The sequence below is a fragment of the Phoenix dactylifera genome, chromosome 1, assembly GCF_051530095.1.
Source record: "Phoenix dactylifera cultivar Ajwa chromosome 1, Ajwa_hap1_PhDact_Kaust_v1.1, whole genome shotgun sequence".
NCBI lineage: Eukaryota > Viridiplantae > Streptophyta > Magnoliopsida > Arecales > Arecaceae > Phoenix > Phoenix dactylifera.
In genome coordinates this window covers 37,543,521-37,561,050 of record NC_143190.1, presented here as the reverse complement: position 1 = coordinate 37,561,050, position 17,530 = coordinate 37,543,521, and the positions used below count along the sequence as shown (strand labels likewise).

Genomic DNA, 17,530 nt, shown 5'->3' with positions numbered 1-17,530 from the left:
AGAGTTTCAGCTTCAACGAGAGGTTAAATCGTGGCCCAAGCAATCAGTAGGAGTCAGAGGGGCTTAATAAAAAAAAAGCAACCAAACACCTACTGCTCCTGCAAATCGTGCTTGTAGCCTTAATAAAAATTAGGTCTTTGATCCCCTTTAATGCTGAAGGGTCTTTTTGAAAAAAAATAAAGATGGAGTGATTTCCGCCTTCTATATTTCTCATGGAAAATACTTTTTTATAAAATATGGAAATTATATTTTTATGAAAATACAATTTTTTTATTTATTTTTTTTGAAAATTCCAATCAAATAAAAATATTTTATTATTTTTTTGTTGGGTTTTTTTTTTATTCCGATAACCAAACGAGCCCTAATTGTAGTCGGAATCCGGATCGATTTATTTTTTATCAAACTCGGCCCGTAGTCACCCTTAGTGCGGTGAGAGCGTGTGATGAAGGAGGATTTTGCTAACATCGAGACCACTAGAAGGCCAAGATGGAACGTGACGGAAGAGAAAAGTATTTCGTCCGTTCTTCCACGGACTTAAGCATTAGCATGAGCTTTTCTCCGTCTTTATGCGTGGCCGCCCATGCAATGGCGCCCAAAGGTGACAAAAAGCAGAGACCCGGAGGCATTTAAAAAAAAAAAAAAAAAGACTGGAGAAGATTCTGGAGAAACGAAAGCGATAGGTTATGTTCACCTTCCGGTGAGTTTAAGAATCCGGCATAAACTTTTTGCTGTTCATCAACCGTGATTTTTTTTTTCGCCGTGGCTGCGCGCCTCCGTAGTTCCCAACGTGGGTGCAGGGAAGTAGCAGGCCGGCACCGCGCGCTCCCGTGAGGAATCTTGTGGAAGCCGACGAAGTTCGCTGCTTGCACGGTGCCCGTGATGAATGAGCTTTGATGAGCAATTGAGAACAGCATGACAGGACATTATCTATCTCAGATTAATTTTGAAGGTAGATGGCGATGCAGCCATGGTAACCTATTAGATTCAGAAGAGTATTGATAAGTAATCGTCTTGACACACATCCATTACTATAGATCATATATGTGAGTTTGTAAAAAGATTTGTAGCTTTGTGGGCCACTCATATCTATCAAAAGACCAACAATATATTGTCTCTTTATTGTGCATCATTCAGATGAGTTCTACTAGAAGAGTCTTGAGTTTGCTCCCTCCTTTCTCAGACGACTTCTTCATTTTGATTTTTATGAATATACCAATGTGCGTATAGTACGAGTTACCACTATAATTATGATTTAAAAAAAGAGCACATAAAACCATTGTAAAAAAAGGAAAAGAAAATTTTATTTTAAGTAAATTTTGAACCTCGCAGCTAGAGCCAAACTGAAATTTATTAATTTAAGATTTAATATTAAACTAAATAATATTTCAAATTCTAAAATTCTTTTTAGACTCGGAATGAGGGATAGTGGGGGGGCCAGTTTTCAAATTACAAACCCCTCGATCCATAACAAACTTATTTATAATTTGGTTGAAAGATATTAACCCATTTCCAACCATTTCCGTAATTCATACATCAATCCATTTAAGTTTCTAATCATCAATCGTGTATATATACTAAAAAATAAAATAAAACACCATATAAAAAGATCATACTTAATAAAATCGAATTCAAATTTAAATATATCATCAAAATTATAATAAATTTAACTCGATTTAATAGGGTTGAAAGTAGATTGGATTTCACTTACCACGATCCATTTTTGTGTCCAAAATTATCCAAATATGGATATAAATTAGAGCATCTGACTCATACACTTATCCGTATCTGTATCTATCAAAGATTAAAAAAAAAAAGATTACATATAATATAACATAGGGTGAAACTAATAGATATTATGATCAATTGGATTATGCCAAGCTTCGCAGGAGCTAGCAGATTCATGGGAGAAGACATCAACAAATAAATATTTAAAATTTTTGCTGGATTTTTTTTTTTATTAAGGATAACATCGAATTTTAGCCAGGTTTCTATATTTACGGTAGAATATAATTTTTTATTGTCAAGTTCTATTTTGAGTATGATTATATATCAAGTTTGATACTCGAATTTGGATTAGGGGATCATGACGCATTTATATATGTCTAATATATTGTATGGGGTAGCTTTTTTTATTATGTCCAACTAATAACTAGGTGGCCTCTTGTGTGGCTAACTATTCTGGCTCTATTAGCTAGTAGTTGGCTCAGTTAGTTTCATCTCAGTTGCATGATGTACTACATGTTGATGTCATTGGTTGTGTTTATGTTAAGACCATGTAATCATGCCATAATATCCAAAAAAAAATAAATATAAATATAGAAAAGATAAGAGTTAATACATAATTATGAAAATTTTAGGGACTATGCTACAAAAAACTTTCAACTATTTGATTTGAATGACTCTAGTGACTCAAATTTAATTAGTTAACTAATTGTGCATGGGATTTAGTATGTATATATAGAGTTTGTAAATACTGGTAAGTTTTGATTAAGTTGCATATCTTGAGATTATATAAGAATGGCCTTTTACTATAAATTATATGTAGTGTAATGGCATTTTTCATTATCCATGAAATGCTGCATATGTCATTCCAATAAATTTGCCAAATGTCTGATTTTTTCATAGTCATTAATTAATTCTTGCATGGTCATGGCCATGAGTAATTTTAATATCAAAGAAGATTTGCCAGTTCGACTCTACAATCTCATCGCTACGGGTGTGGAAAAATTGCAGAGTTGGAAAATCAGAAAGAGTGTAATTAGTATAAGTTCATTATCAAGAAAATGCAATTGAGTAAGCCAAAATATATATGTTACCTTCTAGCAAGTTGAATGGAGAGAATCATAGACAATTGACATCACTTATTGATGATTATTTCCATGATGGATTTATAGATTGTTGAATCAATTATTAGTGAGAAAAATCAGAAATTTGAAATCTCTCTCTCTCTCTCTCTCTCTCTCTCTAACATGTCTCTTAATTGGTATTTTCATTATGCTTCTTCAAGTATGGACATAATATTATTTTTCTAAAATCTTTTTGGAAACTAATCTATTTTGACAACCAATCCAACAAAATGAAAAGTATTAGGGTAGAAGAATTTTTCCAGAAAAAAAATTCCGGTTTCTATGCTGTGATTTCAAATTGCCCCATCACCTTTTTAATAGATATAGTTAGCCAAACATTTTGTTGCGTTCCTCTTTTTATAAAAGTTTTGATCCCTACATTGACTCTTTCCTCATTACTTTCTTTCCCACGTCCTTTCTCTCTCTCTCTCTCTCTCTAATTATGCACCAAAATCTTTCTTTCTATTGCCTCTCTTAGTTGGTATTTTATTTAGGCCCTGTTTGGAGGAGCTGTTAGTAGTAGAGCTTTTGGAAGTAGAGCTGTTGGAATTAGAACTGTTTGAAGCAGAACGTTTATAAAAAAAACCTGTTTGCTGTTTGGTAACTACATTTTTAAAGTATTGTGGCACTTTAACATGTGTTTGGTAAACAAACTGAGAAAGTACTTTTGTTTGACAAAATGACCATAAAGGACATTACCAGTATTATATAATATATATTAATGCATAAATATATGATATAGTATAATATTAATGTAATGTAATATAATATTATTATAATGTAGTACTATAACATTATGTATTATAGAATAATAATTTAATATAATATTAAATTATTTAGCATAACATATGAATGTATTATGATATAATATTATATTTATAGTATAATACAATAATAAATATATAAAATATTATAATTATTAGTGTAAATTAATTTTTTATCATTCTAATGACCATTTATCTCTCTAACAAATAGAGAGAAAGGAAGAAGAAGATTGAGAGGGAAAGGGAGAAAGGAAGAGGCGGAATAAGAATTTTGGAGGGAACAAGTGTGATTTAAATAGAGATATTTTGGTCCAAAAAATAGCTTCCTGACAAAGCTGAAAATAGCATTTTCGGAAAGCTCCAAATTGGAGCTTCTCTCCAAAAGCTGTTTTCAGCTTCCCATAAAAGTTGAAACAATTTTTCAAAAATTTTACCAAACACTATTTTTTATCTAAAAGTACTTTTGGAGGGCCAGAAAGTACTTTTTGACCCTCCAAAAGCTCCCCAAACAGGGCCTTAGGCTTCTTGAGATATGGACATCAGATCCATGCCTGGACACAACATTAAATATTCAAACTTTGAAATCATCTTAAAAACTAACCTAATTCTGACGACCAATCCAGCAAAATCAGATCGTCATGCGTAGAAGAATTTTTCTAGAATTTTTTTTTTGATCTCCATGCTGTAATTTCTCTATGTCGCGGATCAAAGGGTGGTCTCTCACCCCTCGATCTCTTCTGAATCCACTTGATGTGGTGGCCGAGTCGCCCTCCAAAATAATAATGCTTGTATTCTTTAAAAATTAAATTATGATTAAAGACATACAAATGGAATGATGTAAAATTCATGCATCGAAATGCATGCAAATGCAATGATGGAGGTATCCTCACCGGCACCGCTGCCTGCATCCATCACAGCGGTGAAAGCGAAAGTGGGAACTGGGCCCCCCACCCCAAATGTGCATTCCCTGGAAACGATTTTAGATTCTGTCACGTTGTAGTCGTGAACTAAAATTCCTGACCTCTCTCTTAATCATAACTATCCACACTTGATACTAACCTTTTCTTAGATTAGTAAATTTTATTTATTTTTTGGTACAATTTGTTATTTGTATTGGATGTTAAAAATTTTTACCTAACAAACCACTTTATATATACAGAGAGGCAACCAGTATGTAAATAGATGGCGTTATTCATCATTTCAAAAATTTTATTTGAAAGAATCATATTTCTATTTTGTATTTTTTTTTTCATAATTTTATAGATGGTACTCATACTTATTGTGTGTGAACAGCCAGTGGAAAAAAAAAAAAAAAAACTCCGCCCAAATATCTCTCCCAATTAGTTAGCCAATTATTTTAAATCAAAAACAGAAAAAAATAATTTCTCATAATTAATCAAAAAATAATTAATCTAAAACCACACGGCTAAATTCAAATAAATAAATGAAAAAAAAATTTACATCATCCACAGCCACTCATTTACCATTCTGTTCTCCCCCAAGATTTTTTCTCCCACCGCCTCGCCTTCTGCCTAAAACCCTCCATCTCACTTCGTCTCGCCTCATCCCGAAAATCACTCTAAAGCCTCTGAACCGCGTGAAACCCTGAACCTAGAAGCTCTTATTCTCCTCAAAAATGGCGACTATGGCCACCTCCACCCTCGCGGCGAAGCCCAAAACCTCCTTCTTCGACCACTACCACTCCTCCTTCAGCGGCCTCATCCTCCCCTCGCGCGTCTCCGCCACCCGCTCCCACAGTTCCCCCAGCCTCTCCATCTCCGCCTCCGCCGCCGCCCCCAGGTATGACCTCAACTCCATCCGCTTCAACCCTATTAAAGAATCGATCGTCTCCCGGGAGATGACCCGGAGATACATGACGGACATGATCACCCACGCCGACACCGACGTCGTCATCATCGGCGCCGGGTCCGCCGGGCTCTCCTGCGCGTACGAGCTCTCCAAGGACCCCTCCGTCCGCGTCGCCATCGTGGAGCAGTCCGTCTCCCCCGGCGGCGGCGCCTGGCTCGGCGGCCAGCTCTTCTCCGCCATGGTCGTCCGCAAGCCCGCCCACCTCTTCCTCGACGAGCTCGGCATCCCCTACGACGAGCAGGACTCGTACGTCGTGATCAAGCACGCGGCGCTCTTCACCTCCACCATCATGAGCCGCCTTCTCGCCCGCCCCAACGTCAAGCTCTTCAACGCCGTGGCGGCGGAGGACCTCATCGTGAAGGAAGGGAGGGTCGCCGGTGTGGTGACTAACTGGGCCTTGGTGTCGATGAACCACGACACCCAGTCGTGCATGGATCCGAACGTGATGGAGGCCAAGGTGGTGGTGAGCTCCTGCGGACACGACGGCCCCTTCGGAGCTACCGGTGTGAAGCGGTTGAAGGACATCGGAATGATCGACTCAGTCCCGGGGATGAAGGCCCTCGACATGAACTCGGCGGAGGATGCCATCGTCCGCCTCACCAGGGAGATCGTTCCCGGCATGATCGTCACCGGCATGGAGGTCGCCGAGATAGACGGCGCCCCCAGAATGGTCAAATTTCCATCTTTTCTCTTTCTTCTTCACTTCTAATGGTTTTGGTTCATGGAGATAAGATGTTTGCTGATTTGTTTCTGGTGTTGCAGGGGCCGACGTTTGGGGCGATGATGATATCTGGGCAGAAGGCGGCGCACCTGGCGCTGAAGGCGTTGGGGAGGCCGAACGCCTTGGATGGGACCAGCGGGGCGGAGAAGGCGCACCCGGAGATGGTGCTGGCCTCGTCGGAGGGCGGGGATGTCGTTGATGCTTAAGTAGGAGTGAGGAATGGAAGAATAGTAGTAGAGGAGAGGAGGGGAGGGGAGGGGAGTGGTGAGAAGTGAAAGAAAAAAACACCAGAAACCTCTCTTGTGGTTTTTCCGTTTTAATAATATTAGCATGTCTCTTTCTTGAGTCTATAAATAACTCGGGATTTTTCATGTGAAATGCTCTCTTTCTAACATCAATTGATAGATTTGCATGTCCGCATATTAGCGACATATATGATATATGCAAAGGTTATGAAGATTTTGTTGGTTAAGTAAGTAGGAAATTAGTAAGTACTGTTCTTGTAGTCTGTTGTCCGGAAAATGCAGGGCTAAAAGACCTAGGTTTATTCGATTTATTATTCTGCATGTACTCCTGCTTGCTCTGTTTTTCATCGCTCGCTGGGGTTTCGGTAACTATCAGAAGATCGTCTTTTAGAAGGGTTTACATAGATGGTTCCGTGGAAATAAGGAAAGGACTCGAACTGAATGTTCGGTGATGACACAGTGGCCGTTTTGGTTCTGAGTTATATGGAACTTCTTTCAAATAATATCTTTAAAACAGAAGCATACGCTCTTGGAGTAGGAAGAGAAGTAAAGTTGAAAGACCAGCAGCTCCATGGAAGAAAAGGGAGGAAAGGATGACATGGACGGAGGAAAAGGAGATAAGGGAAGGCAGATGAAGACAGAATAAGGGAAGGGTGTGTGAAGATTCGGTTTCTGGTTACGGTACAGTACAAGAACTGTTTTGAAAGAATGTTAGAAGAGGGGAAAGCAAAAGCGCTTAAAAAAGATTACAACAGCAAAAGCGCTTAAAAAAGATTACAACTTAGCCGTTGTGAAAGCAACAAAAGGCAGAGAGAAGGAACTCAGATGGTCTTTACATCCCCAACATGATTGGAGATGGAAGGATTGCCTCGCCCTTCCAGAGAGTGACGGCTTGTTCATCGTTAATTGACGGACAAGATGGCTTTGTCATCAACGCCTTCTTCCATTTGTTTAGTCTACTTCTAAGGGCAGATAAATAAGTAGCGCTTCCAACGGACAAATCAAGTGGGGGGCATCCGGTTTCTACATTTAATCGACGTCTGCGCATTTCAAATCTGGGTCACTTCGTTAGAAACAAAATCTCGTACCAACTTGGTGGTATAAAAGATCATTTTTGCTTAAAACTTTAACTTGCATTATAAGTAAGTATGGTTTAGCAAAATCCAACAAAAACTAAAGTTTAAAGACTTGCTTTGTTGAGGCGTGGGAACCAAATGGTCCCAAGTTCAGCATCAGACGCTCGCACTGTAATGAGATTTCGAAAGTTACAATCCTCATAGGTTATACCATCTTGCACTGAGATATGCTATATGTTTCATCTGCTTGGGGACCCTATACCATATGACAGCAAAATCTCCTTCCATCCAAATTGATGGTGATCTTGCATGCTGCTTGAAACTCAGTCGAAGGAGTTGAAGATATATTGGGTTCTGCGTTTTGAGTAATAACGTCTTTTTTTATCACCACGATAATACAAATCTTGTGCTTCTTCAAAGTAGAGCAGGATGCCAGCCAATTCGGGCTAAAGGCCGGCAGGCAAGAGATAAATATAATACACTGTATTGCTATCATCATTATTATATTCAAATATTTTGATCATTCTGATGGATTTGACATCTAGAGAAAAAACAGAGCAAAAGGTAGGGGTTCATCAACTACAACAAAGAAACGGATACATGGTGCTATGGTTGAATGAATGAGGTAAGACAATAAAACCATTTCTTCACTCAATCAATACTCAGTCAATCACACTGCGGATAACGCATAACTCTGCATGGACTCATGAAAAAAGATCCACTCATTTCGAGCCCCCTAAACCACTAGCCCAGCCAACACAGCTTAGGATGTTGTAACATCTTGGTGGCATAGTCAGCCTCACGCCAAAGCAGTAGGGTTTATTCTTACATGCAAAGGAAAAAATATTGGTGAGGGGGCTGTTTTTTTTTTTTTTTTAGTATATCGGCTGCTCACACTAATCTCATATGAGTACAACCAGCTGAATCACCAGAAAGTAGACTGCACAGTGGCAAAAAAACAAAAGCATACCCAGTCCAGAAAAACTCTTCTGAATGGTGGGCAGCAAAAGAGACGACCCAATCAGCAGCTTCATTCACCTCACGAAACATAATATCCCTTAGCAGTTGCCGGATGTCGCGCAACAATGGATGCTCAGCCTCCTGCCCTGTCTCTTGGATATGCTCAACCATCCTGGCTGAGTTCCCCTTGATAATGATGCACTCCGCCTCAAGCATCTATCTTATATAGGAGAGCCCTTTTCATGTTGCCTTAGCTCCTCCCTAAAACCTAACATCTTGAAGGATCCACGCTCTCGGCAGTGACCAACCTGGAGTTCTAGTTTCTGATCATAAATGCCACTCCAACTCTATCTTCACCAATAGGTATAATACCGTTGAAGTTCATCTTGGGATGGCCTGGTGGTGAGGGCTCCTAAAAAAATAAGAATATATCTGGGTACGGGCCTGTTTGAATGCTTGGACGAGTTCTAGAATTAACTAGGAGTAGCTGACCAAAAGGGTGTGAATAGCGGGAGAGTAAAATTTTCTATTATCGGGAGAGCAAAACAACGGTCAAGAGGACCAGAGATAATGAACGCGCATAGATTAGTGAGCCAAAAAGTAGAGCTACATGCTGTCAGCCATAGACAAAAATTATGGGGGAGCCATCAGAGAAAAAAAAAAAGAAGCTATGTTTTTATTTTGCTATATTTTCTTTGGTATATATTTTAAAGAAAAAAATGAAAAGCCAAAAACTTCCCTTACTAACAAAGTTATTAGTCCCGTGATTAAAAAAAATATATATCCTCTTTCTTTCTCTTTTTTAGAATATATTTTTTATCGGCACACACTATATGGTTAGGTATAATACTCCAAACAAATTAATTATTTAGCAAGTCAATATATACCTTTGGATAACTCCATACACATCTTTCAAAATTTGGTATTTATCATAACACAATACATGGCCAGGTGATATATACTTAGCAAATTAGACAAAGCTAGAAAATTGTGTATTGTGTACCGGTACTGGTAAACACTATATTCTGAAAACTGTGTATATATTTACTTGAAGGTATGTATTGACTTTTTAGATAACTAATTTGTTTGATGTGTATTATCTGGTTATGTAGTATGTACTGATTAAAACGTATATTATAAAAATTGTGAATCGATTTACTTGAAAGTATGTATTGGATCACTGTCAAGTGTGTATCAAAGAGGCCTGCAGCATGTATCAAAAGTCGATGAATGTGTATCACCCAGTCATAAAGTGTATACTGGTGAATATGATGTTCCGGAAACTATGTATCAATTTGTTTGGAAATGTGTATTAGATTGTTAGATGACTAATTTGCTAAGTATGTATCATCTGATCGTGTAGTGTATACTGGTAAATACTATATTCTGAAAATTATGTATCAATTTACTTAAAGGTATGCAATAATTTACTAGATAATTAATTTGTTTGGTATATATCACTTGACGACGTAGTATGTACCAGTAAAAAGTACATCCTGAAAATAAGGAAGAAAGAGGATGTTAGGTTTTTTATTTGTAATCACATGATAACGACTCCATTAGTAAGAAGAGTCTTTGTGTGAAGGTCCGTGCAGGCGTGTGTTTAGTTCCATATTAGTTATTTATTGGGTAGATCTTGGGCATTTATACAAGATGAAGAAATCTAAATATTTCTTTTCGGCTAGCCATTTTAGGTGAGATCCTGGATCGTGATAAAATGGTATTAAAGCGGACCGACCCATGACCTATGTAGGCTATGGGCCACTGCAACACAGGTAATATTCGTGCTAACCACGAGCTGGTCGTAAAATTTGGGATTGAATTTGAATGGATTTGGATCGGTGAGGACACTTAGGCTTAAATGGATGAAGTTATACTATTTGTCATAACCGAGGACCTTACCCTCAAAGGCTCACCATATGGTTTTATTTTGGTTTCTTGATCTCGTTCGTATAAGTACCCAAGATCTACCTTGCAAATAACTGATGTGGGATTAAGCATATGCCCGCATGTGTCCTCACATTTGATTTTTTGATTTTTTTTTAAGATAGGCACTATGTGAACATGGCAAAATAGAAAGCCAGCCCATTTTTTTTTTTTTTTCCTCGGAGCCCGCCCCATATGCTTTTTTTTGTTCATCCACCAAGGCATGTTCGTTTAACTTCCCGAGTAATCGCAGATTCCCATTAGCCAAAGCCACGCAGTATCCTTGAGTGATAAATTAAGCACTAAATGTAAAATAAAGAGCCATGCTAGGACTGAATGTTAAATGGCGATCAAACGAGGACCAGTTGTTCTTTGGATATTAGTATTGCGCATGTGCTAAGCACACGTTTTTTGGGAACAGCGGAAGAGGATAATGGGAGAAGGGGAATGAGAGTTATTGTGCGTGGAGATCTTCTCTCTTTCACTCTCTTAATTATAAAAATTCATGTGGTATTTGTTTCTCAAAGGCTTCCACCTTCAATAATTATCTAGTTTATCTAAGAGGGTTCGTTGTTGGGGTAGTCCCATGCGGCCAATTTTAGGGATTTCCATTATATAGCAGATAGAAATAGATTTTCAATTGTCACTTAAGAAGAAGCCACAAAGAAAATTATAGCCCTTAGTATTGGGTTGCTTCCTATGCTGCGAATCATCTAGAAGAATTTTTCTAAGAGTATCTCGAGGTTGTTCCCTCTCCTCTTCGTCAATTTCTTTTTTCTGATTTTTTGAATGTATTCAAGTTCGGTATGAGTTGCCGTTGTATTAAAAAAAAAAAAAACACTATAGCCCTATATATATATATATATATATATATATATATATATATATATATATATATATATATATATATATTATTTTTTATTTTTTTGTTTTGGCAGGTTTTTTATACAATGCGTATACGAATACATTCAATAAAATCAAAAAACACTAGCTCGCAAAGTGCCTGTGGCAGCTCCCTCTCTCCTGACCAGAGAATGTACCCTGAGTGGTGGGCCGCGTAGGCAGCCATCCAGTCGGCCACCCCGTTGGCTTCTCTGAATACATGCTTAGCGTGGAAGACCACCTCATCTTCCATCATCATCCCTATGTCTCGGATCAGGGGATGGTCCGTGCTCTCACCTCTCGCCCTCCTGAATCTGCCTGATAATTATGGTCAAATCGCTCTCCAGAATGATCGAACTGGCCTGCAGTACCTGCCGCGTATGTCGGAGACCAGCCACCTAATGGTACTTTTTGAAAACAAGGGACATTGAAGAGGTGGAGTGGTAGCTTTCAGACTTCAGTTGGAGTCCTAGAGCCGTACAATAATAAACTGAAGCTTATGACAGCTTCGATTCGATCTCTGCGACACAATTATACAATGCTAGCTAGCACGCTAGATCTGGTCCGCCGTATAATAATACACCGAAGCTTATGGCAGCCTCGATTCCTTCTGTGACACACAAGTATACAATGCTGTCCATCACTCTAGATCTGGTCTTAAAAAAATTGGTAGGTGCCCATCGACCACACCAGCTAGGTTGTGGCAGTTCAGTCAAATGGCCCAATGGAACTCTGAAAACTGGCTATGAACATGCAATGAAGCTCATAGCTTTAAAGGCTGCCCTTAGCTTTAATTATGCTGTGGGGATTGCAATAAGCAAGACATGGTGGTTCAGTGCGGAAGACTCACATCGAAGTGCTCCATGTCAATGCAAAGAATAGGCAGAATGTGAATTCCCGGCTGCCTAGAGCTGGCCTTTGAGATTGGATCGAAAGCAGACAATGGTCCACAGTGAAAACAATGCTATAGAAACAGGGGAAGACTAACAGAGAAGAAGATGAAAAGTATATATATCTCAGATGACTCTCAGACGATAGCTTTATATAGAGCTATGTCTGAGAGTTAGTTGGGTTTGTTAGAGTCTAACAGACTCTGTTGTAAATCCCGTTACATCACCAGGTGTCCGTTGGGGTTGTTACAGTTGGTTTGAAAACGTTTCACTGAAACGTTCGGGAACGATGATATGGTGGAGTGCCTGGGAGATTCGTCTGGTGATACTAAGCTTCAAACCTGGTGAGCTAATATCCCCTGTCAAGCTGAATGATCTGGAAGAACATGAAGCTTGGAGCAGATGAGAGAGTGTCGCAGCATTGGAAGAGCTTTGGTGAAGATGTCAGCCGGCTGGTCTAGGGTGGAGATATGAGCTAGATGTACCTCCTTGGATTGAACTTTCTCACGTACAAAGTGGTAGTCTACCTCAATGTGCTTTGTACGTGCATGAAATACCGGATTTGATGCTAAGGTCATGGCTGAGATATTATCACAGAACAAATCAGTAGGAGAAGTGACAGGAATCTGCAGCTCTTGAAGAAGTCGTCGAAGCCAGATGAGCTCAGTGGTTGTAATGGCTAAAGCCCGGTATTCGGCTTCGGTGGACGACCTGGCAACTGTTGGTTGCTTCTTTGCATACCAAGAGATGAGATTGGTGCCTAGAAAGATGCAGTATCCCGTTGTGGACCGGCGATCCATATTGTTTCCTGCCCAGTCAGAGTCACAATATGCAGACAGAGTCAGCTGGCTTGATTTGTAGAAGAGAGAATGATCCAATGTTCCTTTAACATAACGGAGAATCCGTTTTAACATGCTGTAATGGAGCTGCAGTGGACAGTGCATGAATTGACATATGTAGTTGACGGCAAAGGAGATATCTGGCCGAGTGATGGTAAGGTATTGTAGAGACCCTGCTAGACTTCGAAATAATTCAGGATCTGAAAACAAAGTTGAGTCAGGGGTGTGTTGCTGCTTTGAGGGTAATGGTGTTTGTACTGGTTTGCAATCCAGCATACCAGCCTTATTCAGCAGAGCAGTGGCATAGGTTGATTGGTTTAAAGCAACACCAGATGAAGAGTAAGTGGCCTTAATTCCCAAGAAATGAGATAGGATGCCAAGATCTTTAATCTTAAATCTACCCTGCAGCTTGAGAAGGAGCTCAGTGATAGCCGTATTACAATTGCCGGTTATGAGGATGTCATCAACATAGATCAAAACGTAGACTGCAGTGTCGCCTTGATGAAGCAAGTACAGGGAAGGATCTGCTGTGCTTACCCGAAATCCTAAAGTTCTTAAGAAATCAGAGAATGTGGCAAACCATTGCCGAGGAGCTTGCTTCAGACCGTAGATAGCCTTCTTCAGTCTACAGACATGATCACTCCGTAGGGGATCAGTGAATCCTCTGGGTTGCTCCATGAAGACTGTCTCATCAAGGTTGCCATGGAGAAAGGCATTAGAGACGTCGAGTTGGCGAATGTCCCACTGAGAAGAAAGAGCAAGTGCGATCAGCACGCGGATAGTTTGGAACTTAGCAACCGGACTGAAAGTTTCAACATAATCAATGCCATATTGTTGCTGAAAGCCCTGAGCTACCAAACGAGCTTTAAATCTGGCTAATGAACCATCTGAATTGTGTTTAAGCTTATATGTCCATTTGCACCCAAGGACATGCTGTTCTGGAGACCGTGGAACCAACTCCCAGGTTTCCTGATCCAGTAGAGCATTGAACTCCTGGGACATTGCTGCTCTCCAATGAGGATCAGTATTTGCAGTAGAAAAGCAGGTTGGTTCAGTTGGGGAAGACACATTGGTTAGTAAAGAAAGAATCCTTCGCGGGTGAAGTGAACCAGTTTGGGACCTTGTAATCATATGATGACGAAGGGAAGGACGAGCTGAAGATGGCCGTACAACAGGAGAACATTGATGTATGTTGGTATTCTGTTGTGGAGATGAAATAGAGCTGGTGGGAGAAGGAAGAGAATGGGAAGAGGAATGAGATGTAGTAGAGGTGACAGGAGAGGAAGTGGGCAAGCGTTGTGTTAAGGAAGCTGGGACAAGTAGTGGATATGGAAGAAGTGATGGCTGGGAGGAAGAGGTGTCCTTGGTGACTGAGAACGGAAAGAAGTTTTCATCGAAGGTGACATGACGAGAAATGATGATCTTACCTGTGAGGGGATTATAGCACCTATAGCCTTTATGTTTAGAGGAATAACCAAAGAAGACACAGGGAACAGATCTGGGTGAGAATTTGGTAGGAGCTAAAGGCCGAAGCCAAGGGAAGCACCGACAGCCAAAGGTTCTTAGAAAACTGTAGTCAGGGTGCCGATGGAAGAGTATCTCATAAGGGGATTTGTGAAGAAGTGACTGAGAAGGTAGTCTATTGATAAGAAAAACGGCAGTGAGTAAGGCTTCAACCCAGAAGTGATTCGGAACAGAGGAGTGAAGAAGTAGACTTCGAACAACCTCAAGGAGATGACGATGTTTCCGTTCGGCTGCTCCATTTTGTTCGGGAGTGTAAGGGGAAGACATTTGATGAACGATGCCAGAAGTGGAAAATAAGTTGTGAAAGCGCTGGTTGTTAAATTCCCCACCCCCATCAGAGCGGAACCTCTTTATTTTGGTGGAAAGTTGATTCTCAATCATTGTTTTAAAATGTACAAATGTAGAGAATACATCAGACTTTGACACCAGAGGATATACCCAACAAAACCTTGAAAAATCATCCAAAAACAAGACATAATACTGAAAACCTGTAACCGATGGTGAAGGAGAAGGACCCCACACATCCGAATGAATGAGATCAAGAGGCTTCGTAGAAGAGATGTGAGCTGGTTTGAAGGGGAGCTTGTGACTTTTGGCCATGCAACAGGTGGAGCAGAGTGTAGATGATGGGTGAATGCCTTTGAGCAAGGAGTTCTTAGCAATTTGAGAGATAACAGAGACAGTTGGATGTCCAAGACGTAGATGCCATGAGGGGACAGGAGAAGATGTTGAGAGCAACGCTTTGGCTGGTGATGTAGAAATCGAACCATGCTGAACAAAGGTGAAGGGAATGCGATAGAGTCCCTCAGTGCAGCGCCCCTGAAAAAGGATCCGATTGCTTTGTTTGTCCTTTATAACACAGCCAGCAGAATCAAATATGAGAATGCAGTTATTATCAGTAGCAAGTTTGTGGACAGATAGGAGATTGTGGGAGATGTGAGGTACATGAAGAATTTGAGAGAGATGAAAAGAATGAGCTGAAGTGTGGAGTGTACCGTCCCCTATATGACTGATGGGAATAGAATCCCCATTACCAATGGTAACCTGATCATGTCCCCGGTATGGAGTTGAGTGTTGAATGGCAGAGGAATCAGCGGTTAGATGAGTAGTCGCACCACTATCAACTATCCATTCAGTCGAAGAAGGAGACCTGGAGGGAGCTGTAAGGTAAGCTTGATGACCAGAAGAAGACTGCTGATTTCCCATATAAGTGGTATCCAGACGATACCAACAAGTTGCTGCCGAGTGCCCTCGCTTGCCACATATTTGACATTCAAGGAGGCCTTTGCTCGATCCCCCACGTCCAGAATAATGCCAGACGTCTGGTCGGGAGTCAGATCTTGCCCGACCTCTACCTTTATGTGGATAGAAGAAGCGTCCACCTCGTCCCCTCCTACGTATAGCAGATAAGGCGAAGGAGGAGTCAGTGGCTGACTGTTGCCTTTCTTTGTTAGATAATATGATTTCCTCACTGCATAGGAGAGCATACAGTTCATCCAAAGAGAGTGTAGAGGGACGCGTTCGAATTGCTGTGGCAAACGAATCATAGGAAGCCGGGAGTCCATTAAGAACATGAAGTATAATATCCTCTGGATCAATTAAGGAACCAGCAGCTGCCAGAGCATCGACTTTGAGACGAATATCATGTAGATATTGTGACATTGATACTCCCTGTTTCTTGATATTGTGAAGCTCATTTTTGAGCTGGATAATATGAGTTCTTGTTGCAGAATTTAATCTGCAATCCAAGGCTGTCCATATTTGATGGCAATGCTCTAGATTAATGACATAAGGTAAGATGGTGGAGGATATAGTAGAGTTTAGAGCCGTGGCCAGATATTGATCTATTAATAGCCAAGCCTCATATGCAGAGGAATCAGAGGTATCAGATGACTGGGTGTAGGTAGTAGAACCATCCAAGAAACCCAGATAGCCACTGGCCTTAAATATTCTTGTGATTTGAGCTTTCCATGTAAGAAAGTTATCAGATGTAAGTTGAGTTGTTACCAGGGCTTGAACTCGATTCATCAAAAATTTCAGCTTAGGTGGAATGTTGTAATCTTCCGCTGCTTGTATAGCTTCATTGGATCTGGTAGCATTCACCGATCCTGGGGAAGTCATGGTAGTCAAGTTTCTAAATCAACCAGATGATCACTCATGGGTTGCTGAACTACTATATTTGGAGAAGAATGAAGTTCAAAGTATCAGGCAGGATCTCCCGCTCTGATACCATGAAAACAATGCTATAGAAACAGGGGAAGACTAACAGAGAAGAAGATGAAAAGTATATATATCTCAGATGACTCTCAGACGATAGCTTTATATAGAGCTATGTCTGAGAGTTAGTTGGGTTTGTTAGAGTCTAACAGACTCTGTTGTAAATCCCGTTACATCACCAGGTGTCCGTTGGGGTTGTTACAGTTGGTTTGAAAACGTTTCACTGAAACGTTCGGGAACGATGATATGGTGGAGTGCCTGGGAGATTCGTCTGGTGATACTAAGCTTCAAACCTGGTGAGCTAATACACAGGATCTACTTCGTCAGCAACAAAAAGAACAGAGGCCAAACTGGAGGGGTTGGTAACTTGGTTTTGTCATTTGTGTCTCTAGGTCATCCTTGGTGGCAGTGGGCCGGTCGTCATTCTATAGATGCGTTGAGGGCTATATGGGAAGATTTGGTTTATACTACTTTTATATAATAATTTTGGAAGGAGACTCCATAATTATTATCTCATAGATTTAAACACTCCGATTTGCTCAAAATGAATTTCGACGATAGTATCACGTAGCGGCACCGAGTTTGTCATCAGAGATCAGCATGCTAGATTAGTGGCGGCTGGGAGGCGACGCATCTTCAACCAGACCGTTGTCGAGACCGAAGCCAGAGTCGCTTGGGAGGGTGTCTCCTATATGAGACGAGTGCCAAGTGCGATCTGCATTATTCTTGAGGGGGATACTACCACAGTGATCGAGAGGATCCAGAGTCCCA

General features: G+C 40.4%; 1 protein-coding gene across 1 annotated transcript; it reads left to right on the top strand.

Annotated features, from left to right (window-relative positions):
- The first annotated feature begins 5,078 nt into the window (after positions 1 to 5,078).
- On the top strand, positions 5,079 to 6,557 carry LOC103716822 (thiamine thiazole synthase 2, chloroplastic-like). The gene is made up of 2 exons (XM_008804994.5): positions 5,079 to 6,149; positions 6,242 to 6,557. Exons 1-2 carry the CDS (start codon positions 5,247 to 5,249, stop codon positions 6,404 to 6,406), a joined length of 1,068 nt encoding a protein of 355 aa, XP_008803216.3. The 5' UTR covers positions 5,079 to 5,246; the 3' UTR covers positions 6,407 to 6,557.
- The last annotated feature ends 10,973 nt before the right edge of the window (positions 6,558 to 17,530 follow it).